We start from the raw sequence: 26,195 nt of genomic DNA, 5'->3' as shown, positions 1-26,195 counted from the left end.
GGTTCAAGTCACTCCCATGACCCGACTAGCCATGAGAGTAACACAATGGACTCTACGACACCAATGGATTCAAGCTTTTCAGCCTCTGTCCTCCATAGTCACAGTCACACAAGCGCTGCGCCTATCCTTAACCTGGTGGACGACTCAGGTCAACCTCCTTCAGGGCTTACCCTTTCTTCCACCGGATCCGCAAGTAATCCTAACCACCGACGCTTCTCACATCGGTTGGGGAGCCCATGTGGACAACTTTCAAACCCAAGGGTTATGGTCCAACGAGGAAGCCGAACACCAGATCAATTTCCTGGAACTTCGAGCAATCCGCTATGCGCTCCGCACTTTCAAAGATCATCTCTTTCATCAGATAATCTTAATCCAGACGGACAACCAAGTGGCCATGTGGTACATAAACAAGCAGGGAGGCACAGGCTCCTTCCTTCTGTGTCAGGAAGCTGCGCAGATCTGGGCGGAAGCCCTCTCCCACTCCATGTACCTCAGGGCCACTTACCTGCCGGGAGTAGACAATGTATTGGCAGACCGGCTGAGCCGTGTCTTCCGACCGCACGAGTGGTCACTCGATCCTCTGGTAGCGACCTCTCTGTTTCACAAGTGGGGTTCTCCCCGCATAGACCTCTTTGCGTCCCCTCAGAACCACAAAGTGGACGATTACTGCTCTCTCATTCGGAGCCAGAACTCTCGGCCGAGGGATGCATTCTCCCTCAAGTGGACAACCGGTCTGCTCTACGCATTCCCCCCACTTCCTCTTGTGTCAAAGACTCTCGTGAAGCTACGCCAGGACGGAGGAACCATGATCCTGATAGCACCTTACTGGCCACGCCAAGTATGGTTTCCAATACTCCAGGATCTCTCCATCCGCAGGCACATTCCTCTGGGAAAGGACCCGCATCTGCTCACTCAAAACGACGGATGCCTCCTCCATCCCAACCTCCAAGCCTTGTCCCTGACGGCATGGATGTTGAAAGGTTAGTCCTTCAGCCTTTCAACCTTTCAGATTCCGTTTCTCGAGTCCTGATAGCTTCACGAAAGCCTTCCACAAGAAAGTCTTACTCATACAAATGGAAAAGGTACACATCATGGTGCACTTCTCAGTCCCTTGATCCCCTTTCCTGTCCAATTTCCAAATTCTTGGACTATTTATGGCATCTCTCTGAATCAGGTCTTAAAACCTCTTCCATTAGGATGCATGTCAGTGCGGTAGCCGCCTTCCATAAAGGTGTACAGGGTGTCCCTATTTCAGTACAACCCCTAGTAACACGTTTTCTTAAAGGCTTGCTCCATCTGAAGCCACCCTTACGGCCTCCGGCCCCATCCTGGGACCTTAATCTGGTTCTTGGTCGTCTAATGAAACCTCCTTTCGAACCTCTGCACTCCTGTGAGTTAAAGTATCTCACATGGAAAGTGTTATTCCTTTTGGCTATCACTTCAGCTCGCAGGGTTAGTGAATTACAGGCCCTAGTTACCTATCCGCCTTACACTAAACTCCTGCAGGACCGGGCGGTACTCCGCACTCACCCTAAATTTTTACCTAAGGTAGTTTCTGAGTTTCATATCAATCAATCCATAATACTACCTATCTTTTTTCCCAGGCCCCACTCCAACTCCGGGGAACAAACTCTGCATACCCTAGACTGTAAACGAGCTCTAGCTTTTTATCTAGACCGTACAGTTGCTCACAGGAAGAGCACTCAATTATTTGTCTCTTTCCATCCTAACAAGTTAGGACAACCTGTGGGTAAGCAGGCTCTTTCCTCCTGGTTGGCGGACTCCATTGCTTTCTGCTATGAGCAAGCGGGCATTCCTTTTCAAGACCGTGTCAAAGCACACTCTGTGAGGGCCATGGCTACGTCAGTGGCACACCTTCGATCGGTGCCGCTTCCTGACATCTGCAGGGCTGCAACCTGGAGTTCTCTCCATACCTTTGCAGCCCACTATTGTTTGGACAAAGCTGGAAGACAGGACTCCATCTTCGGCCAATCTGTCTTGCGTAACCTTTTTCCAACGTGATGTACCAACACCCTTCCACCTTCCCGGTAGGGTGCGGATGCCCTTTACCAAATTCCACCCCAGTTGTAGTGCCTGTTGCACGTCGTTGGGTGCATTTGGTGGAAGTCAGGACATCCTCAGCTCGGTACTCACCCATTTGTGAGGACAACCATCCTGCTTGTCCTGTGAGAAAGCAAATGTTGCTTACCTGATGTAACAGGTGTTCTCACAGGACAGCAGGATGTTAGTCCTCACGAAACCCGCCCGCCACCCCGCGGTGTTGGGTTTGTTTTGTTTTTACTTTCTAGGCACTGCCTGTAGCTTTGAACATCAGACTGAAGGGAGACCCCTGCTGGCTGCAGGGTCAGTGCCTTGCTGGGCATGCCCAGTAGGGGCCAGTCAAAGTTCTGTTTAAACTTTGACAGAAGTTTTCCGTGGTGGGCTCCATCCTCGATGTCACCCATTTGTGAGGACTAACATCCTGCTGTCCTGTGAGAACACCTGTTACATCAGGTAAGCAACATTTGCTTTATGTGATGTTATGTGATGTTATATGTTATAATAGGTGATGTTAAATATGTCTCCTCAACACTCATTATTTCCCTCTCCCTAGTACAGTGTCCCCCCGCCCCCCTACACACCCTCCCTCTCCCTCACCACCCCCCATCCAACTTATGGCTTCCTGATATTCAGTCACCACCTCTCCTTCCCTCGCCACCCCCTGCCCCCTTGTACAGTTCCTACCCCACCCCGCCTCCCCTATGCGCTTCATCCCCCACCCCCGCGCTACCCCCCACTTTGTCGTCTCTTGTATATAATTAATTATGTCCAACTTGGTTAACCATATGTAATCTCATTTAATAACTGTGGCGCCCGTTGGCTCTACAGTAAAGTTGTCACCTTTTAACTTTCTATCCTTCCTCCATCTATCATTGTAATTTCCTTTCTCAGTTGTCTGTAAACCGACATGATGTGTTTTTTTTTTACGAATGCCGGTATATAAAAGTTATAAATAAATAAAATAAATAAATAAAAAATGTTAAATTGTCACCCGGTTATATTGTTCCATCTGTTCTATGGTTCTATGTAAAGCCCCTCTCTCTGTTGGGCAGTTCATCGTTTTATGTAAACCGGAGTGATTTGTAATTCTCACAAGAACTTCGGTATATAAAAATTAAAAATAAAATAAATAAATAAATAAATAAATGTTAGCAAACTTGTTCTCTGTCTCCATCTACAGGTAGTGGAGCAATAACCCATTTGTCTGGACTGGTCAGTCAGGACTCAAGGAAAGGAAATTATCAGGTAACACTAGATTTCTCCTTTTTCAGTATTTGCACTTGAATTTTAGTTTTCATTAAAAGATACTCTTTGGAATTATATTTGCGTTTGTTTTATCATAAAGTATATGTTTATCTTTCGTTGGTCATTTTTACTAATATTAAGGTTATTAACTATTTTTCAACAGCTTGTAAAGTGACACTGTCAATCTAAATTATCTTCATCCTCCCATGTTGTAAAAGTAGTTCAGTGGAGTTCATTAAAAGTTGATAAAGGATTTAGCTATTTTCCTTCAATAATGTTGCTCACTACAATTGGTAAAAATCACATTGATGAGTTTACCACATTACAAAGCAGCGATATTGAAAGAAGCAGGCAAATCATGAAATTTGTGTTCAGGCACTGTACTAGAATAAGCTGAGAAGGATGCATTGCAGACGTTAAAGAGCCCTAAAGGTCTTTGTCTTTTGGGAAAAGTAAGGACTTTGTAATCTGTAGGAAGATTACATTATCTGATTTGATTTTGTGTTAATTCTATTTAGCCACTGCTATTTTAGGGATTTATTTCCTAAACGGCATTAATTTGCATTCCTTAGCATTCGGTCAGGTCAATCCCAACAAATGGGTTATGTACCTCTGCCAGCAGATGGAAACAAAGCAAATGCTGATGTCACAGCCATATAGCCTCACATTGACATAAGCCCGCCAGTATTCTCTGTCTCCAGCAGTCGGTGGACATGCATTTCCCTTCAGGGGATTGTCTGTGAGTTAAAAAAAAAAAAAAAAAAAGACAATATCAGAGCCGATTTCCTCAGCAGGAGATGCTTGGACAAAGGAGAATAGGAGCTGGTGGACGAGGCTTTTTTGCTTCTGGTGAAATGCTGGGGCCTACTGGATCTAGACCTATTGGCTTCCTTCAGTCGCAGGTGGGACCCAAAAGTGATGGGCATTGATGTTCTTGTTCAGAAATTGCCACAGGGTGCCCTTCTGTATGCATTTACGCCCTGGCCTTAGATAGGCAAGCTGGTTCAGAAGATTGCAAGTCAAACCAATACTGTCCTTTTAGTGGCTTCAGATTGGGCTCAAAGGCTGTGGTATACCAATCTCCAGAGGCTTCTGGTGGGCAGTCTCCTCAGGCTACCTTCTCAGATGGATCCCATTCTGCACAAGGATCCGGGTAGATTCTCTGTCTTATGGTTTGGCCATCGAAAAGGCTCGGTTGTTGAAGTGGGATTTTTTGCCTGTGGTAATTTCCACTCTTCAGGCCTAGACATTTTCTATTTCTCTATCCTATGTTAGAGTTTGTAGGGTCTTTGAGGCCTGGTGTGCTGAACGAGGTGCTCAACTGCTCAAGATGGATATTCCTTTTATTTTGGAATTTTTACAAGATGGTTTACTTAAGGGTTTGGCCCTTAACACCTTGAAGGTTCAAGCTGCAGCTCTGGCTTGTTTTAGAGGGAGAATCAGTGGAGGACCTTTGTCTTCCCATCTGGACTTGTCACATTTCTTGCAGGGAATTAAACATCTTTGCCCCTGTTTGCACCTTCCAGTGCTTCTGTGGAACCTTAACTTGGTCCTTGCATTTTTGGAAGGTCTGACTTTTTTTGACCGCTGCATACTCTTTCCTTGCTTACCGTGAAGACAGTTTTTCTGGTAGCAATCTATTTGGCACGTCTGGTCTCTGAACTGCAGGCTCTTTCCAGCCGTGAGCCTTTTCTCTGTATAACTCCAGGTGCAGTTCAACTTCAGACTGTGTATTCCTTTTTGCCCAAAGTGTTTTCAGAGTTTCATTTGAATCAGTCCATTTCTCTGCCTGCCTTGAACAAGGACAGAGATTAGTACTGCCTTTTGCATTCCTTGGATGACAAGTGTCATTTACTGCAGTATTTGGAGATGACTACGGCTGTTCGGAAGTTTGATCGCCTGTTTGCGCTCCATGGTGGCTGTAAGCAGGGAGCACCGGCGACACAGGCAACAACTGCCTGCTGGGTTAAGGAAGTCATTACTGCAGCCTGTGTGACTGCTGAAGTTGCCTTACCTAAATTGATTAGACCGCATTCTACCAGGGCTCAGGCGGTATCATGAGCAGAACTTCATTTGTTGTCACCTGCTGAAGTTTGCAGAGCAGCAGCATGGTCATCTTTGCACACCTTCTCTAAGCATTACCACTTGGATGTTAGGACTGGAGAGGACTCCGCATTTGCGCAGGTAGTATTGATTGCTGGCAGCCTCCTGCCCTTTTCGAGATTAGCTTTGGTACATCCCATTCGTTGAGATTGACTTGCCCAAATGCTAAGGAATGAGAAATGACTACTTACCTGATCATTTCCTTTCCTTTAGTAAGGGCAGATCAATCCCAGACCCGCCCTCGGCTGCTGATGTTTGAATTTGTGGTTAGCCTTTCTTTGGAAGAGCTATGCAGAGTATGATGCCTGCTTTTCGTTGAAAACTGGTAAGTGGCTTCTCTAGCCCTTAGTTTGCTAGATATGTTCTTTCTTTTGACTGAGCTCAGTGTTACTGTTGGTTGAGAAACATGAATGGTTGGCTGTTGCTGCTAATGTTGAAGTATAATCAGTTCTCACAGGACAAGCAGGATGGTAGTCCTCACATATGGGTGACATCACAGGATGGCGCCCAATCACGGAACACTTTTGTCAAAGTTTCTAGAACTTTGACTGGCACCTACTGGGCATGCCCAGCATAGCACAAAACCTGCAGCCAGCAGGGGTCCCCCTTCAGTCTTCTTTTTTCCGCGCAGCAGTAGCCACGTGGATTAAGGAGCTCCACAGATTCCTGACAGGAATTTTCCTCACGGAATTACTCACGGAATTACTCACGGAATTACTAAAAACTTTCATACCCCACAGGTATACCTCCTTAGAATTTTTGACTCCGCGATACTCCGGTAAGTTTTTTTTTACCCGGTTTCAGTTGATTCCCGTTGAGTTTGGCCCTTGCGGCCTACTGGCCGTCGACCGTACCGCGGCTAAATTTTTCAAAGGCCATGGCGTCGGGGTTCCGTCGGTGCCTGGACTGTACTCGCACCATGTCCATTACAGACCCGCATAAAGTCTGTGTAATGTGTCTCGGGTGCGAGCATGATGTCCTGACTTGCACCAAATGTGCCTTAATGACACTAAAAGGTCGCAAGGCCAGAATGGAGAAAATGGAACTTCTCTTCCGTTTTCAAACTCTGACGCAGTCTATTGCATCGACATCGTTTGAACCGTGACCGTCCGGCGTAGACAACTTCTCGGCCTTTGACTACCTCTACTCCCCCTCAGGACCAAGGGGATCGTAGAGAGAAACATCGGCATCGACACCGCAAGTCTCTGACCATCGAGGAAGGAAAATCTTTGACCTCGCCATCGTCCGAGCCGCCATCGAAGAAACCCCGTCCAGAAAAGGCACCGCCCCTTCTGCGACAGGGTCACCGAGGCAACCCTCACCCAGACGGGTATCAGGAGCCACGACTCCGCCTTTAACGGTGGTCCCTCCGGCTATGCCTATGCTTCCTTCTTCCCTTCCGGAGCCAGGGCTGCTTGCTAGAGGTCTCTGTGAAGAACTAGACCGGATGGCTCAGGAGGCCATCGATAAGGCGATGCACAGACTTCAAGTTCTTCCAACACTGAAACCGGTGCCGATTGTGGAACTGACCACCAATCTGATTCTGGCAGCACTGGTAGCGCTGCTCTCGAAGATGGAAGCGCTCATAGCCACTTTTCCACTGATGGATCCTGGGTCACCGATGGCTCTGGTGCCCTCCCCATTTACCCTATCAGGAGGGGAAACACCGTTCCGCATTCCTCCATCGGGAGTTCTTCTGATGCCTCAACCATCGATGCCGATGCACCCATCGGCACCACCGATGCATCCATCGATGCCCTCGATGCCTTCATCGGTGCCTCCAATACTTCCCTCAATGCCTTCGGAGCCTAGACTGGCACCTTCAGGAATACCATCGTCCCGTCCTTCTCAGGCTCCTAGAGGGGCAGGTCCTGATCCCTATGACACCTGGACCGACAATTCTTCTCAAGACACCGATGACTTGCCATCGCCACCTTCTCCTACTGAAAGCAGGAAGTGCTCTCCTCTAGAGGACTTATCCTTCATAAATTTTGTGAAGGAAATGTCTGAAGTGGTTCCCTTCCAATTGCAGACCGAACAAGATGACAGACATCAAATGATGGAGCTGTTACAGTTCCTGGATGCTCCCAAGGAAATTACCCCCATCCCTATTCACCAGGTTCTTTTGGATCTCCTCAAAAAGAACTGGGAACACCTTGGTTCTGTTGCTCCAGTCAACAGAAAAGCTGATACCACTTATTTGGTCCAGTCAGCCTCAGGATTCCAGAAACCTCAGCTGGAATCACCAATCTGTGGTTTTAGAAACTGCCCAGAAAAGGGCAAAAAGGTCAAAACTCCACTCTTCCTTTCCCCCAGGTAAGGAACAGAAATTCCTGGATGCCATTGGCCGGCTTGTCTTCCAGGGATCGATGCTTATCTCTTGGATCGCCTCTTACCAGCTGTATATGACTCAGTACAAAAGGGTCTTATTCAAGCAGATACAGGACTTTGCATAGTCCCTGCCTCAGCAATTCCAGGAACAGCTTCAAACCCTGGTACACAAGGGTTTTGAGGCAGGGAAGCACGAAATAAGATCCTCTTATGACATCTTCAACACCACTTCCAGGGTATCTGCAACTGCTATTTCGGCAAGAAGATGGGCCTGGCTCAAGTCTTTGGACTTGCGCCCTGAAGTACAAGACAGATTATCTGATCTGCCCTGCATAGGAGACGATCTGTTTTGGGAACAGATTCAGCGGAACTCAAGGACCATCATGAGACCCTTTGTCAGCTCTCTCTGATGCCCTCTGAGTATTCCGCCAAACAGCCATTCAGGAAGGATACTAAAAAGCCATTCTTCCGTCCAAAGAAATCCTATCCACCACCGTCTAGAACTCGTTCCAGGAGACCTTTCCAAAAGACCCAGTCTCGTCAACCTCGTAAACAAAAGCCTCAAGCAGCTCCTCAGCCAGACCCTGCTTCTGGCTTTTGACTCCTGCATGGAGAGCAGCAGCCAGTTTCCACTGCCTCAGATACCAGTGGGAGGTCGATTGTGCCATTTCAACAACAGGTGGCACACAATCACCTCAGACCAGTGGGTCCTTGCCATAATCTCTCAAGGTTATCGCCTGAACTTTCTCTCCATTCCACCGGACTCCCCACCTCTACTGACGTGGAGAACATCCGACCACTCACTACTCCTGGAACAGATCATTAGAACCAGTGCCCTACTCCCAACAAGGCCTAGGATTCTATTCCCGGTACTTTCTAATTCCCAAAAAATCAGGCGGCGTTCGTCCAATTCTGGACCTACTGTGCCTTCAACAAGTACTTCCACTGCGAAAAGTTCAAGATGGTAACCTTGGGTTCCCTCCTTCCTCTTCTGCAAAGAGGAGACTGGCTCTTCTTTCTCGATCTCCAAGATGCGTACACACACATTGTGATAAATCCATCTCATCGCAGGTTCCTGAGATTTCTGGTAGCCCCCAAGCACTATCAATACTGAGTGCTCCCATTCGGCCTGGCATTTGCACCACGAGTCTTCACCAAGTGCCTCGAGTAGTAGCAGCCTTTCTCAGGACTGAAGGTGTTCATGTCTTCCCCTATCTAGACGATTGGTTGATCAGGGCTCCCACTCAGCAAGCTGCTCTGTCGTCCCTACGTCTTACTTTACACACTGATTTCGCTAGGATTTCTCGTCAACTATGCAAAATCCTGCTTAGTCCCATCTCAAACTTTATCATTCATAGGGGCAGACTTGGACACCTTGCAGGCAAAGACATTTCTGCCTCGACAGCGAGCTCTCACTCTCATCTCTCTCGCACACCAGCTGTAGTCTAAGCGCCGCTCAACTGCATGCCACTTCATTCTACTGGGACACATAGCGTCCTCAGTACAGGTTACTCCAATAGCCCACTTGGCCATGAGAGTCATGCAGTGGACTCTAAGGTCACAGTGGACTCAGTCCATCCAACCTTTATCGACCACTGTCCACATCACCGACTCACTCAGTCAGTCTCTAGCCTGGTGGAAAAATCAGATCAATCTCCTCCAAGGCCTGCCCTTCCAGGCTCCAGACCCTCAAATAATTCTCACCACCGATGCTTCCAACCTCGGCTGGAGAGCCCATGTTGCCGATTTACAAACACAAGGAACTTGGTCTCCAGAGGAAGCCAAACACCAGATCAATTTCCTGGAGCTGTGAGCAATCAGATATGCTCTCAGGGTGTTTCAGGATCGCCTTTCCAATCAGGTCATCCTGATTCAGATGGACAACCAGGTGGCCATGTGGTACATCAACAAACAGGAAGGGACGGGCTCCTACCTACTGTGTCAGGAAGCTGCGCAGATATGGGCGGAGGCCCTCTCCCACTCGATGTACCTCAGGGCCACCTATTTGCCGGGAGTGGACAATGTGTTGGCGGACAACCTAAGTCGTGCTTTCCATCCACACGAGTGGTCCCTCAACCCCACAGTAGTGGACTCAATATTCCAACGTTGCCATCCTCACATAGACTTCTTTGTATCACCTCAAATCCGCAAAGTAGAGAACTTTTGCTCTCTCACTCGCAGCCAACACTCTCAGCCAAGAGATGCGTTCTCCCTCTCATGGGCAACTGGTCTCCTATATGCATTCCCTCCACTTCCTCTTCTCTCGAAGACTCTCGTGAAGTTACGTCAGGACAAGGGATACATGATCCTGATAGCACCTCACTGGCCTCGCCAAGTGTGGTTTCCAATACTTCAGGATCTCTCCATTCGCAGGTACATTCCCTTGGGAAAGGACCCATTTCTGATCACTCAGAACGACGGGTGCCTACGCCACCCCAAACTTCACGCTTTGTCCCTGATGGCCTGGATGTTGAAAGGTTAATTCTTCAGCCACTTAACCTTTCGGAGCCAGTTTCCCGTGTCCTGATTGCTTCACGGAAGCCTTCCACAAGAAAATCTTACCTTTACAAATGGAACAGATTTAAATCATGGTCTTCTGTTCAATCCCTTGATCCTTTTACCTGTTCCACCACGAAGTTTCTGGACTATCTCTGGCACTTGTCAGAATCAGGTCTTAAAACTTCTTCCATCAGAATGCATGCCAGTGCTGTAGCTGCCTTCCATAAAGGTGTCGGGGATGTTCCTATTTCAGTACAACCCCTGGTAACACATTTTCTGAAGGGCTTGCTTCACCTTAGGCCTCCACTGCACCCTCCTGCCCCTTCTTGGGACCTCAATGTGGTTTTGGGTCGGATCATGAAATCTCATTCGAGCCGCTCCAATCCTGTGATCTTCGCTATCTCACATGGAAAGTGATTTTTCTTCTAGCAATCACTTCCGCTCGCAGAGTTAGTGAGTTACAGGCCCTAGTTACCTATCCGCCTTACACTAAACGTCTGCAGGACTGGGCAGTACTCTGCACTCACCCTAAGTTCTTACCTAAGGTAGTATCGGAGTTTCACATAAATCAATCCATTATACTATCTACCTTCTTTCCCAGGCCCCTACCCCACTCCAATCCAGGAGAACAGGCTCTGCATACCCTTGATTGTAAACATGCTCTAGCATTCTAACTAGACCATACAGCTGCCCACTGTAAAAGCACTCAATTGTTTGTGTCTTTCCATTCCATCAAATTGGGGCAGCCTGTGGGTAAGCAGACTCTCTCCTCCTGGTTAGCGGACTGCATATCCTTTTGTTATCAGCAAGCAAGCATTCCACTTCAAGACCGTGTTAAAAGCACACTCTGTGAGAGCCCCTTCTTGACATTTGCAGGGCTGCTCCTGGAGTTCTCGCCATACCTTTACAGCCCATTATTGCTTAGACAAGGCCGGAAGACAAGATTCCATCTTCGGCCAATCTGTCTTGCGCAACCTTTTTGCAACTTGATGTACCAACACCCTTCCGCCTGCCCGTTAGAGTTCAGGATGCACTCTACCAAATTCCACCCCAGTCCTTGTGCCTATTGCACATCTTGGGTACATTTGGTGCATTTCTCGGACGTCCTCAGCTCGGTACTCGCCTATATGTGAGGACTACCATCCTGCTTGTCCTGTGAGAAAGCAAATGTTGCTTACCTGTAACAGGTGTTCTCACAGGACAGCAGGATGTTAGTCCTCACGAAACCTGCCCGCCACCCCGCGGTGTTGGGTTCGTTTTCTTATTTTATTTTTCGGCATTTTCTGTAGCTTTAAACAAGACTGAAGGGGGACCCCTGCTGGCTGCAGGTTTAGTGCCATGCTGGGCATGCCCAGTAGGTGCCAGTCAAAGTTCTAGAAACTTTGACAAAAGTATTCCGTGATTGGGCTCCATCCTGTGATGTCACCCATATATGAGGACTAACATCCTGCTGTCCTGTGAGAACACCTGTTACAGGTAAGCAACATTTGCTTTTTGCCCACAGTTTGGCTTTTCCAGAGAATACTGTCTGGCTGATGTTGAGGCGGGACTATATGGCTGTGACGTCAGCTTTTGCTTAGTCTCCATCTGCTGGCAGAGGTGCATTAGCCACTTATTAGGATTGACCTGCCCTTACTAAAGGAACGAAAATTATCAGGTAAGTAGTAATTTCTTCTTAAATACCTGAATTAATGTTGCTTTTTTGGCATTTACACAAATATGTGCTTTAAAATGTAAATGGACCTATTAATATTCAAAATTATGATGATCATCTTATTTAAATCTAAAATAGATCACATTAACGTAAAAATCCATGTTAATGCCACATGTGAAAGTTTACATTTCTTAAAGGTGTTTTAGGGTTTTTTTGCTTTAAAAGCACACATTAATGCAAGTTTTTAATGCATATTCTTTAACATGCTGTTCATTTAAGGGCATTAAACCTGTAAGGGTCAATTTTCAAAGTTAATAGGTTGAATACCTAAATTTAGTGACCTGATTCCAAAAAGTGGGCAACTTCAGAGGTGGTGTTAGGGCAACTTTACTGCCTGATTCACGAAGGCTTTATTCCCATTCTGTGTCTATGGGGAAAATACCCTGATGAATCAGGCCTTTAGGGACCTAATTATCAACCTGCAATAACTCATGTTATTGGTAAAAAGGTCCCACTGAGGTCCCTTAGTTCAGCTGAAATTTTTTTTCTTAAATTTAAATTTAGGTGCCCAAAGCTTAGGGCATTTTTTTTTTAATTAACTCCTTACTAAATGTGATAAATGTGTGGTAGTAATGCACTTTACTATGCGGATTTAATGTATTTTAGTAAAATAGATCTCTTAATGAAAATATTAGCATTGACCCAGCAGCCCACCATCACTTGATCCCCAGAAAATATTTGTATATTTCTTACTTGTTTATTTAATATTAGTTTTTAATAGTACTTTAATTGTTTTTTCATACATAAATAATATATTAATTCAACATGCATGCTAATTTATCTGGACAAGTAAAGATTTTACTGGAAGTTATACATATCAACTAACGAGCAGTCTTGTTAGTAGTACACAGTTGGGATGAAAGTTATAACAACTTATGAGGCGTATATTTAGGCAGAGTATAATATGATCTTGCAGCATTTATATTTTTATAGTTTTTAATGTGTTTTGACATGTTTTGTTTTAATCTTATGTTCTTTTTAATTTTTTTTATAAATTATGATTGATTCTTGACTTTATATATTATGTACTGTTTTATGTTTTATTCCTTCAGTTATTATGTATGTTTGTAACCAGCTTAGAATTGTGGCTAGACAGGCTACAAATATTTAAATAAATAAATTTACCTGTGTATGCATATATAGGACTTCAGTGCAGCTGTTACGAGATGTCTGCAAAATGTAGCACCCTCTAATGAACAGCTACCACAAACTATGTAAATGAAGTTGAGACATGCTGTTCTTGAGTAGCTGTTATTGAATAAGGGGATAACACCTGTTTTTTGTTTTTTAGTATGATGTAATGTTTTACACCATTATGCAATTTATTGCATTGTCTATCACTATTTGTTGAATAGACCCAGTGAATAGTCCAGGTTATAGAAAATATAGGCCTGAAAATTACACAGTGGCCATAAAATAGCATTTATTTCTTCAGTAGTTTCATTTTAAAAAAGAATGTTAATTTCAAGTATTAATTTGTTCAAAATCTTTCTTCCTTCAGTTATTTAGTTAGTGTGGGGTCATTTTGTGTGTGACACAAAACCATAAGTCCTCCATTAATTTTTCTCAGAACACTATCATAAGTAAACAATGCCACTACTGTACAGCATGCTACAAATTGACTTTTGTATTGGGAATAGTCAACTCTTTGCTTACGGCTACTTTAGTTTAAACTATATACAAGATTTAGCTGGGGTTTAGTAGCCTTGAGATTCTTAGATACTAGTGAGGTGCATATTCAGAGTTTGGGTAGGCTTTCAGGTCATCTGGGCAAAACTCGAGATTTGAATATTTCCCCACCACCATCAATGCATGGCTAAATTTTATGGGGCGGATTTTAAAACGAGCGCGAATAGCCTACTTTTGTTTGCGCTCCAGGCGCAAACAAAAGTACGCTGGATTTTAGTAGATACGCGCAGAGCCGCGCGTATCCGCTAAAATCCTGGATCGGCGCGCGCAAGGCTATTGATTTCGTATAGCCGGCGCGCGCCGAGCCGCGCAGCCTACCCCCGTTCCCTCCAAGGCCGCTCCGAAATCGGAGCGGCCTCGGAGGGAACTTTCCTTTGCCCTCCCCTCACCTTCCCCTACCTAACCCACCCGCCCGGCCCTGTCTAAACCCCCTCCTTACCTTTGTCGGGGGATTTACGCCTCCTGCGCGCCGGGACGCAACCTGGGGGCGGGTCCGGAGGGCGCGGCCACGCCCCCGGGCCGCCCCGGGCCGTAGCCACGCCCCCGGAACGCTCCCGACACGCCCCGAAAACGCCGCGCAGTTCGGGCCCACCCCCGACACGCCCCCTCCGAAAACCCCGGGACTTACGCGAGTCCCGGGGCTCTGCGCGCGCCGGTAGGCCTATGTAAAATAGGCTTACCAGCGCGCAGGGCCCTGCTCGCGTAAATCCGCCCGGTTTTGGGCGGATTTACGCGAGCAGGGCTCTTAAAATCCGCCCCTATATAAGTAACTTATTACCCACACAAAATTTAGCCAGATAAAAAGAGGCAGTGATGGAAGCACTCTGGTTATTTAGTAAAATTTTAGCTGGTGAGCAATAAAATAGCAAAATTGCTTACCTTGTAATAGGTGTTATCCCAGGACAGCAGGAAAACCTGTCAAAAGTTTCTAGAAACTTTTGGCTGGCACACTGAGCATGCCCAGCATGCCATGATATTCTCAGCCACAGGGGTCTCCCTTCGGTCTCGTTTGTAGCAGTAAGTGTGAGCTAAAAAAATAAAATAATAAAACATATCTGACCCAACTCCGCGGGGTGGCGGGTGGGGACTACACCCTACTGTCCTGGGATAACACCTATTACAAGGTAAGCAATTTTGCTTTATCCCAGGACAAGCAGGATGATAGTCCTCACATATGGGTGATTAGCAAGTTACAAGTTGAATCATTCTTGCATTAAACCAACAGCATACAACTTGTGCAACAAGCACAACAACTGGTATACTGCTGGAAAGAATGAGGCAGCCTGAAATCACAGTAGGATGGATGTAGAAGGAGTTGGTACTATACTGGAAATAAGTTCTTTAAGACAGATTGTCCAAAGGCTGAATCTTGTCGTCCTTCCTTGTCCAAACAGTAATGTCCTGCAAAAGTGTGAAGTGAACTCCAAGTTGCAGCTTTACAGATATCAGCAATAGGCACTGAACGATAGTGTGCTACTGATGTAGACATAGCCCTTACTGAGTGTGCTTTTACTCGCCCCTGGAGAGGGAATTTTTGCTTTTTCATAACAGAATTCGATACAGTCTGCTAGCCAGTTGGAGAGAGTTTGTTTTCCTACTGCAACTCCTGGTTTATTTTTGTCAAAAGAAACAAAGAGTTGGGTGGAGTTCCTATGGACTGCTGTGCGGTTTAGGTAAAAAGCTAGCGCACGTTTACAATCTAAGGTGTGTAAAACTCTCTCGCCCTGGTGAGAGTGTGGTCTTGGAAAGAAAGTAGGCAAGACTATGGATTGATTGAGGTGAAAATCCATTACTACTTTTGGTAGGAATTTGGGGTGAGTGCGAAGGACTATAGGGCCATGCAGGAACCTTGTGTAGGGTGAGTATGTGACGAGAGCTTGTAACTCTCTGACCCTCCTGGCAGATGTAATGGCTACCAGGAAAAATTCTTTCCATGTAAGAATTTTTTCATCGCAGGAGTGTAGAGGCTCGAACGATGACCGCATGAGTCTCGTTAGTACTAAATTAAGGTCCCATTCAGTGACCGGTGGTCGAATGGGAGGCTTAAGGTGGAGTAAGCCTCTCAAAAACTGACTCACTAGGGGTTGCGTTGTTATTGGCGCATCCCCTATTCCCTTGTGGTATGCCGCTATGGCACTTAGGTGTACCCTTACAGAGGATATCTGGAGACCAGAATCCGAAAAGTGGCATAGGTATTCCAGTAAGGAAGGAATGGGGCAAGAGAAAGGGTCAAAAACTTTGTGTGCACCACTTGGTAAATCTAGTCCACTTAAAGTGGTAAGATTTACGTGTGGAAGGCTTTCGTGAAGCTACGAGAACTTTAGAGACTTGAGTTGAAAGATTAAGTGGTTGCAGCACTAAGCTTTCAACATCCAAGCTGTCAGGGCCAGAGTTGTCAGGTTGGGATGACGCAACTTGCCCTGATTCTGAGTTATGAGAGTGGGTGCTGTGCCCAGGCAAATTGGTTCTCTGATCAAGAGGTCGAGAAGTATGGGAAACCATACTTGTCAAGGCCAGTACGGGGCTATGAGGATCATTGTTCCTCTGTCCTGTTGTAGCTTCATGAGAGTTTTGGATATGAGCGGGATCGGAGGATACGCATATAGAAATCCTGTGTTCCAGGGGCGAGCAAAGGTGTCCCTGGGGAACGTTTGTAGACGGCCGAGGAGGGAGCAGAACCTTTTCACTTTGTGGTTCAGTTTGGACGCAGAGATCTATGGTTGGGCGATCCCAGCGTTGAAAGATTTTTCTCACTACACGTGGATCCAGAGACCATTCGTGGGGATGGAAATGTCTACTGAGATCATCCGCTAGGACGTTTTGTATGCCTGCCAGATAAGTTGCTCGGAGATGCATGGAGTGCTCTAGAGCCCAAGCCCAAATCTGCACTGCTTCCTGGCAGAGCAGATAGGAGCTGGTGCCTCCGTTTGTTATGTACCACATTGCTACTGTGTTGTCCGTCTGTATCAGCACGGTCTTGTTTGAGAGGCAGCCTTTGAAGGCATAAAGGGCATATCGCATCGCTCGAAGCTCTAAGAAGTTTATCTGACACTTCATTTCGAGTGTAGTCCATGTCCCTTGTGTTTGAAGGTTGTTGACATGAGCTCCGTGCTCAAGATGACTTGTGGAGTTGACTGTTGGAATGGGAGACCAGCTTTCAAGGCAGTTTGATTTGTCCACCAGTGGAGCGATAGGCGTAATTGGTGGGTGATCTGAATTGTGTACGACAGTGGTTGGAAAGATTATTGCCATTGAGATTTCAAAGTCCATTGAGTTCTTCTCATGGCTAACTTCGCCATAGGGGTAACATGTACTGTCGAGGCCATGTGCCCTAGTAGCACTAGAAGTTGATGAGCAGAGGCAAACTGGTATTGAGTTATAAAGTTCGCCAAACGTGCTAGATGGTTGGCACGGTCGTTTGGAAGAAAAGCTTTTGCTACTGTGGTGTCGAGGTCAGCTCCGATGAATGTGAGGAGTTGAGACGGCTCTATGTGGGATTTTTGATAGTTGAGTAGAAAATCCAGGGAATGTAATAGTATTATTATGCTCTTCAAGGCAGACAGAGCTCCCTGCCTGGATGGGCTTCTGATTAGCCAATCGTCTAGGTATGGAAAAAGATGAATGCTGTTTTTTCTTAGATGTTCAGCAGCTACCTCTAGACATTTTGTGAATACTCGAGGAGCAGAGGCTAGTCCAAATGGTAGGACTCGATACTGGTAATTATTTCTTACCACGACAAATCGTAGGTACTTGTGATGTTGTGCGGAAATGGGTATGTGTGCATAAGAGTCTTGAAGATCTAGAGAACAGAGCCAGTTTCCCCGTTGAAGCAATGGGAAGATTGGTTTCCAGAGATACCATCCGAAATTTTTCTCTTTGAAGAAATTTGTTGAGATTTCTGGAGGTCTAAGATAGGGCGAAGGACGCCTGTTTTCTTTGGAATTAGGAAATAGTGGGAATAGAACCCCTTGCCTTGTTGAGACCGGGGAACTGGTTCAATAGCCCTGGCAGCCAACAAAGTAGAGAGTTCTACTTGAAGTTGAGGTGTGATGACCATGCTTATCCAAAGGGGAATGGGTGGCGAATGCGGGGGTATTGTTTTGAATTTTAGACGGTATCCCCAATTTAGTATGGCTAACACCCATTGGTCTTTTGTGATGAGACTCCATTGGTGTTTGAAATGAAGGAGTCGACCTCCTACTGGTAAGTGGGGCATAGGGTTGATGAAGAGGCTTCTGTTCTCTTGATTCATTTCAAAAACCAGCTGCTGGTCCAGTTTGTGGTGGTGGTGGCTGGGTTTTTGTCTGTTTTGGTTGGCGTGCATGTCCCCTTTGTGGTGGACGGTAGGAACGCGCTGAAGAAGCAGGTGGGTAATATCTTCTAGGCCTATAGAAGGGTCTTCTGGTTTCCCTTCTGGTCGATTTTCTTATTGAGGATGGCTGATCAGATGGTAGTCTAGAGAGTTGACGTAGGGTCTCATGGTGATCTTTCAACTGGGAGACAGTAGCCTGAATTTTTTCTCCGAAGAGATTCTCTCCAGTACAATGAAGATCTGCCAGTCTCTCTTGGACTTCTTGTCTGAGGTCCGAGGCCTTGAGCCAAGCTCACCTCCTTGCATTAATTCTCGATGCTGATAGGCGGGCAGATGTCTGAAATGAGTCATAAGCTGCCCGTACCTCATGTTTGCCAGATTCAAGCCCTTTTGCAATTAGTGTGTTCAAAGCCAGTTGTTGTTGCTGAGGGAGATCCATCGGCAATACTTTGAACTTGCTTCCACAAGTTTCTTTGGTACTGTGTCATATAAAGCTGGTATGCCGCAATACGAGATATCAGCATAGATCCCTGGAAAACCTTTCTCCCTAAGGTGTCTAAAAACTTCTGCTGTTTTTCTGGTGGGGTAAAAGAGTGTGGTTTTTGTTTCCTGGCTTTTTTCTGAGCCGATTTGACGACCACAGAGTGATGAGGCAATTGAGGTTTTTGGAAACCTGGGGTGTGTTGCACCAGGTATATGGCATCTGTTCTTCTATTTACAGTCTGTACAGAGCAGGGATGCTCCCATAACCTGTGCTGGAGTTCCAACTGGACTTCATGAATAGGTATTGCCATTACCTCCTTTGGTGTGTCAACGAATTGTAGGACTTCTAAAGCCTTGTGTCCTCCTCAGTCAGTAATTCAAAAGGAATTGTGTCTGCCATTTCCTTAATGAAATTTGTGAATGACAAATCTTCAGGAGGGGACTTTCTCCTCTCTTCTGGTGGAGAAGGTTCAGACTGTAATTCCTCTGAATCAGTATCAGTATCTACATCCTTCCAAGGAGTATACTGAGGATGATAAGGTGATTCAGGATCATCTGGTTCTTGTGTTTGCAGATGGTGTTTTAGAAGCAGATTTAGATGGAATCTGCTTTGGTAGCATAGGAGGCAATAAAGGCATCAATGGGGAATCAATGGGTCTCGATGGCAACCAATGTCGGGTGTCACCCGATGAACCAGGACACAATGGCATTGAGGGGTCCTTTACTGGCATCGATGGTCTTGCCGGTATTCGTTGACGTTGAAGGCCCGATGGTCCCGGGACGGAATCCGAGTTCCAGTCATCATCCTCCGATGAGCCTGGTATTGGAATCTAAGGAATCATCGGTGGATGTTTTGGTATCGATGGAGTCGATGGCTGAACCGGAAGACTCTGTGTCATCAGTGCCGGTGGAGGAAAAACTCCAATCAATGCATCTATTCTATTCAGCAAAGGCTGAAAAATCGACGGATCTGATGTCGGTGTCCGTACCGATGTTGGCATGGAGGGAGGCTGAAATTTTCGAAAAGCCTCGAAGATGACCTGCTGGACCACGGAAGTCACTTCTTCCCCGGAGACTGGAACTGGGTCCACTGTCACAGGAGAAGGTAAGACTGGCACTACTGGCACTTCCACGACTGAACGTGGTGGCACAGTCTAACACCTATACCGGTGGAGAGCGCCTCTGTTCCTCGGGTACAGAAGGGCGTGTTGGTTCTAGTTCCCGGACTCGTTTGGGCATCAGCTCGATGTCCTTCGATGTCGATGCGGGTGCCGTTCCCTCCGATGGATCAGTGATGGAACGGTGTCGATGGCGTCTTTTTTTCTCGATGTTCTTTAGATGTCGAGGAAGACGCTATGGAGGGCCCTGATGGGGTCGATGACGGACGGTCATTGGTCCTCTTTTTTTTTTTCCTCGATGTTCTTCAACAGAGGGTGATATTTTTCTTGGAGTCGACGATGACGACGGAGTGAGTTTCTTAAACAGCTCCTCCATTTTGTCCAGTCGGGCACTCTGGTGTCATCTGGGCGCAAGTTGTACAAGCCCAGACATCGTGGCCTGATCCCAGGCACAAAACACAAACATTGTGCGGGTCGGTAATCGACATAGTTCGGTTACAATCTGGACATTTTTTTAATCCAGAGGCCATGTTAGAAAAGTTAGGCCGAATAACGGTCGATGACCTGCGGATACCGAGAGAAGGTGACAGGAATCGACCGAAAATTGACTCAAAAAAAGTACTCACCGATTACTATGTCGAAGAGAGACCCGATGACAATTTTTTTGTGACTGAAAATCTTATCTTTTCCATAAGGAAAAAAGTGAGGGAAAATCTCACAGAGCTCCTAATATGCTATGCTTACAGCAAAGCGGAAAAAAAGAGACTGAAGGGAGACCCCTGTGGCTGAAAATATCATGGCATGCTGGGCATGCTCAGTGTGCCAGCCAAAGGTTTCTAGAAACTTTTGACAGAAGTTTTCTGTGTCAGGGCTCCATCTGATGATGTCACCCATATGTGAGGACTATCATCCTGCTTGTCCTTGGATAATCAGGGTTACCAGGCTAAAGTTAGTCAGGTAAGTGTGGCTGGAAAATACCAGTCCTAAAGTAATTTTATCCAAATATATTCAGCAGCAGACTTACTCAGATAAGTACCACTGAATATCTGGGTAACTTTCCTGCTTACCTCTGTATCTATATTATGTCCACAACTCTTGGCCTTCCTTCCTCCACCATCAGACCTCTCCAGATACTGCAAAATGCCACTGCAAGGATCATTAGTAACACACGCAAATCTGACCATATTACCCCTATCCTTAAAAGCCTACACTGGCTCCCCATCTCCTACCGCATCTTGTTCAAAACCTTCACCATTTTACACAAAGCTGTCTACAACCACAACTCCTCCTGGCTTACTGAACCCCTCCAACCCACACAATCCTCTCGCCCTGCCAGAACAATTCATAAATGTACCCTGCTAGTTCCCCCTCTTAAGAAATCCCGCCTCTCAGCCACAAGAAATCACGCCTTCTCAATTGCCAGCCCCACGCTCTGGAATGACCTACCGCCCAATCTTCGCATGGAACCCTGCCCTTTCAAATTTAGAAAACAGCTAAAAACGTGGCTCTTTCATCAAGCCTTCCCTGATTAACATCCTCGACACTTCGGCTATTCTCATTACCCCCCTGTAAACTTCACAACCCATGCATATTCTATAATTGTTTTCTCTACCCACCGGACCCCGGAATATTTTTATACTCTGTACTCCTGTACCTCCTGTATATTTGTACTCTTGCACCTTATTTAACCATATACATTTTGTACTTATTTAACCATATACATTTAACCTTATACATTTTGTACATTTATTTTCTGTACCCGTGCACCTCTTGTATATTTTGTACTCTTGCACCTTATTTAACCATGTGTTACCGTTCCTATCGTTTCACTCCTTCTCTAATTTGTTGGGGTCCCCCCTCCGACCCGCAGTTTCTCATAGTTCTCCACTTCCCCTCCTCCTGTTTTTTGTACTTTCCACCTTTTGTTATAATGTAAACCGATATGATGTGTACTTTAATGTCGGTATAGAAAAACTGTTAAATAAATAAATAATAAACTCGTGTGCTAATTTTTTACTTTTTATAGCTTAATTATATTATTCACAGCCAGACAGGAAATCCTGAATAGGAGGAAGAATTTTAAATATACATTATATACATTCTGTTTTAAACAGATTTTAATGCTTAGTGAAGTAAAGAAAGTTTTGTTTTTCCAGCCCTTGTGTCTGATACAGAGTGTATAGTTACAGTTGACTTGTGATAAAACTGTAGTTTTATACCTATTGATAGATTGTATATTTATTTTGGTAAGGATTTGGTGAATGAAAAACTGAAGACCCAGCAAATAAATAATGATCTTGAAAAGCTTACACATGAGCTTGAAAAGATAGGGTTAAATAAGGAACGCCTCTTACATGATGAACAAAGTACGGATGACAGGTGAGATTCTTACTTGTTCAGCTTCATACTGCTTTACTTTTTAATTTATCATAAAGACATTAGATAAAACAGGGATTGGCCCGGTAGTAGTCTCCTGTTGTCATGCATGGCTCCATGGCGCACCTGAGGATGCGAATGCTGGGATGATTACGTTCATAGTTGCTTAGGGGAGGCAGAGAGATGTACTCTCACTATGACACTTGCTTATCAGATCCAGCACAGCTGTTTTAGCTTTCTGAGCCATGGAATGCCACTTTAATACCTAACTTAGTTTGGAGGGAGGAAAGTCCTTGAGCAAACCAAAGTTTAGATGAATGTTGCCTCCAGCCCTTCGTTTATTATAATCACTAGTCAACTGAATACTGCAGGAATACATAAATCAACCAGGCATTGCAGAACAGGATAAACATATGATTAGAGATGGAAAAATTTAGTGCAGAATACTAAGGATGGAAAAGCATAACTGCTCAGCCTTCTGTGCAAAATATTGACATGCCAACACTTTTCTAACACTGTAATTTTAGAAAATGCTAAAATACCATGTTTTTCACATGAATCTTAGGAGTATACTTCTTTGAGAAAGCTGTGCTCTGCAGACTGAAATATAGTTTTCTTGCTTATTGAACAAAGAATAATGATTTTTCTTGTATTGTTTTGAATAGTAGGTACAAGCTTTTGGAGTCAAAATTAGAGTCAGCCTTGAAGAAGTCTCTTGAAATAAAAGAAGAAAAAATTGCAGCACTTGAAGCACGATTAGAAGAATCTACTAATTTTAACCAGCAGCTTCGCCAGGAACTAAAGACAGTAAGCCAGATGACAAATTACACACATACTTACAAGTATATATTCATATACTGAACTAGAAAGAGATTAGTGGCTTTGAAAGGTAGAAGTTGAATTCATTTTTATTCTTGCCTATAATTGTAGTTTACAGTGATGATATTCCAAAGCAGTGTGTAGCTTGGAATAGTAATATCACTTCTGCTGCATCTCACCCTAGACTGGATCAGATGGCTGGGGTGAGAAAAGTAACTGTAAAGCTCTGTTAGCAACTCCAGCTTGCCCTAGTGATGTCACTTCTCCAGGGCATCTAAATGCCCTCTGCTGGGAAGAAAATGCCCTACCCTGAGTTCCTGCAAGAGCATTTACTGTTTTCTTTGTTGCTTAACCAGCTTGTCATCTCTTTAGCTGGTACAGGCATTGTTTTTGTGCCAGTGCTCCTCTAGTGTTTTCCTCTGGAGCCTGACTAAGCACATGGTGCCAACTTTCAGCTTCACTGCAACTGTGATGGTCACTTTAGATTTTTCCTTGCTGCAGATTCTCAACTTTATGGGCCCCAGGGTCTTCTCACAGTCCCAAATGGAGTGTTTTTTTAGATCAGGGGATCCCTTGGATTAGGTTTTCATGGTAGCCATATTACTTTCCCCTCTCACTCCCCATGTGGTACATTGACATCAAGTGAAATAGAAAAAACATACACTAGTCTAAAACAACTAAGGGTTGTCCTAATGTCTCCATCGTTTATGAATGTTTAAAATGCAACCGTTAATATTAAACTGCACAAATCTTATTAAACAATAATTTTGTTGAAAAGAGGGGGACCTCAGTACTGGTAGAGTACCTCACTCAAGAGTTTCTCATTGTCCAGTCATTGCAATCATAGGTCTCACCGCTTTTTTTTAGTGCTTGATTTTCTTTGCCGCACAAGTTTTCTTTTTCTATCTCGTTTCCTCTGCTGCCAACATTGTCAACATTTCGCAAATGCTGCATCAGGGCAAAAAATCTGTGCTGGGAACCACAAAAATACAACATTGGTTATAATTCAAAGTTGATAGCGTGAAAAATGTTACCTTATATCTAAACTCTTAATCGACATTTGCTCACAATCATGTCTGCATTCTTCCGTCTTTGTTGGTCAGGCTTGATTTAAAGGTACTAACATGGCTGCCTCATTTTTAAACTCCCACCTTACTTCAATTGTAGCCAATCAAATTGCACGTATTGATGTAACTCTGTGATGTTAATGAATGTTAATGAATCAAGCTGTTCCATTCTATTTTGCTATTTAACCCATATGGTACTTTGGCCACTAATTTAAAAATCCATTCATGTTCTCTCCTGTACAACCATCGTTCACGATTATCTCCTCTTCCATCAGCTTTAATGTGGTCTAATAAATAAATAAAATCTATAGCAAACCAGTGCAGATCCTCCACTTTGTATTTCTCTGTGATGCAATGTGTTACCATTGTGGCTGATTCTTTCTTATGTTTAATGCAGCTCTTGTGTTCCCCAATGCGTAACCTTAAAGTTCTAGTTGTTTGGCCAACATATATTTTATTGCAAGGGCATTGGACAATGTAAACTACAAATCTTGATTGGCATGTAGTAAAATTCCTTAACTTGTAATTTTGTTTGGTTTGTTGACATGTAAACTCCTTCAATTGCAACATTTGGTCACAGATTCAAAGGCAGAAGTTAAATCTAAGTAAATACCAATCAGAATCCATGGCTCATAGCAAGAAATCATGTACTGAGACTAAGACTGATTCAGTGCCATAGTTGCTACGAAAACCACATTTGTTATCATGTAAAGCTGAATGCTTATTAAGAAAGTCCCCAGGTTTCCTGAGGACCACCTTCTCCAGCAACTTACACAGGAGAACCAGGTTTGAATCAGTCTGTAGCTTTTAACATTATGTACAGGAATCCTGCTCTTCTTCTTCTTCACACTGATCGAACCAAAGAATGCTTAAGGATCTCTGGAACTGTCCCTTCAGCAAGTGATTAGTTAATCAACTTAGAACTTCCACAAATTCATATTTCAAAGAACTGAAAATCCACATAGGACAGGGATCCTAGGAAGCAGTGAGACCTCCTTTTCTGATCAAGAAGACTCTCCACCTCCACCTTGGGCACAAAATCAAATGTCCCAAGTACTGATTTCCATATTGACAGGCAGGAAATCATTCAATGACCCAGAGGGACCTCCTAAGGCCAAAGTGGCCATTTTGTAGGTAAGAAAATATGTATATCCTTGCGGTGAAATAGTGTCCCTTAAACATTCAGTTTGAGGATTCTGCAAAAGTCGATTGACCTTAGCAAACAACTTAAAGGGGTGATTCAAAGAATTTAATTGAGCTGAAAAATACTGCTTACGAGTGGCCATAAAAAGTATTCTGTACTCCTGGTGTAAAGTATGGAAAACTCCATAAGTCTCTAGGAATGGAGACATGCCAGTTTCTTTTGGCTGTCTTCAGAGAGCACTTTTTCACACACACCTACACACAGGCTCCCTTCTCTCACAAACAAGCACACTCACATACACACATCCCTTTTTCACATACACCAGCTCCTAATCTCTCACACATATACACACTCCCTCACATAGGTTCCCTCTCTCTGACATACACTCACACCCATGCACATGCTCTCTCTCTCTCACACATACACACCCTTGCACACACACCTACACACAATCTTGCAGTCTCTCACAAACACACACACACAATACACTCTCACTCTTACCAGGGTCTGCTTCATTTGTAGCCGCTGGGACTTCACCATTTTTTGCTGTGAGCAGGATAGGGCCTGCTACATCTTTGCCACAAGTGGGATGAGCTTTGCCAGGGCCTGCACCATCTTGGCCACGGGATGTGCACATCTTCTCCACGATCAGGATGGGTTCCATTTGTGGCACACACTGGGGCCTGCACCAACTTTGCCACTTGCAGCATGCAGGGGCCTGCTTCAAATTCTGCACAGAAAATGGAAAGTCTGTGCAGGCGGGGAATTTTGCACAAATTCTGCACTCTGCAGTAGCACAGAACTCCACCAGAAAGAGTAGCCATAGCAAAGAGTAAAAGGCGCCAAGATGAGGCAGAGAGTAACAGGTGATGCAGGCTTAAAAAGGAGTGGCAGTGCAAAATCATGGCATCTTCAATGCATGTCTGGCAGCTCAGACTGCAGCCCACTGAGAGTCCTGCAGGCAGGAGGGCTACACTGCAGCCAAGGTCCTTACACTTCTCTTCCTCAATTCATTTTTTTTTTTTTATATATTTATTTATTGAATTTTCAGAATATAAACATCCACTTACCAAAGAAAATTATTCAAAAGAAAAGAGAGAATTTGACAGTGCAAAGTAAATAATATATTCTAATAAGTATGCATTCAAGGAAAAAATGTGAACCAACGAAACATAAGAGGGACAGGACAATAGGAGAACTTTGAAAATAAATTTATGCCTAGAGGGATGTCCCT

At 44.9% G+C, this 26,195-nt stretch overlaps 1 protein-coding gene across 6 annotated transcripts in view; it reads left to right on the top strand.

Moving 5' to 3' along the window:
* The window catches only part of CCDC88A (coiled-coil domain containing 88A), a 503,234-nt gene that overhangs the window by 270,139 nt on the left and 206,900 nt on the right, over positions 1-26,195 (top strand). For all 6 annotated transcript variants that reach the window (XM_029593463.1, XM_029593462.1, XM_029593464.1 and 3 more), the window contains exons 16-17: positions 21,807-21,934; positions 22,597-22,738. In XM_029593463.1, the coding sequence (XP_029449323.1) occupies positions 21,807-21,934; positions 22,597-22,738 (270 nt within the window). The remainder of the gene's footprint in view (positions 1-21,806; positions 21,935-22,596; positions 22,739-26,195) is intronic.

Source organism: Rhinatrema bivittatum, chromosome 3 (assembly GCF_901001135.1).
Source record: "Rhinatrema bivittatum chromosome 3, aRhiBiv1.1, whole genome shotgun sequence".
In the NCBI taxonomy this organism is placed as follows: domain Eukaryota; kingdom Metazoa; phylum Chordata; class Amphibia; order Gymnophiona; family Rhinatrematidae; genus Rhinatrema; species Rhinatrema bivittatum.
This window is presented reverse-complemented; position numbering and strand designations above follow the sequence as displayed.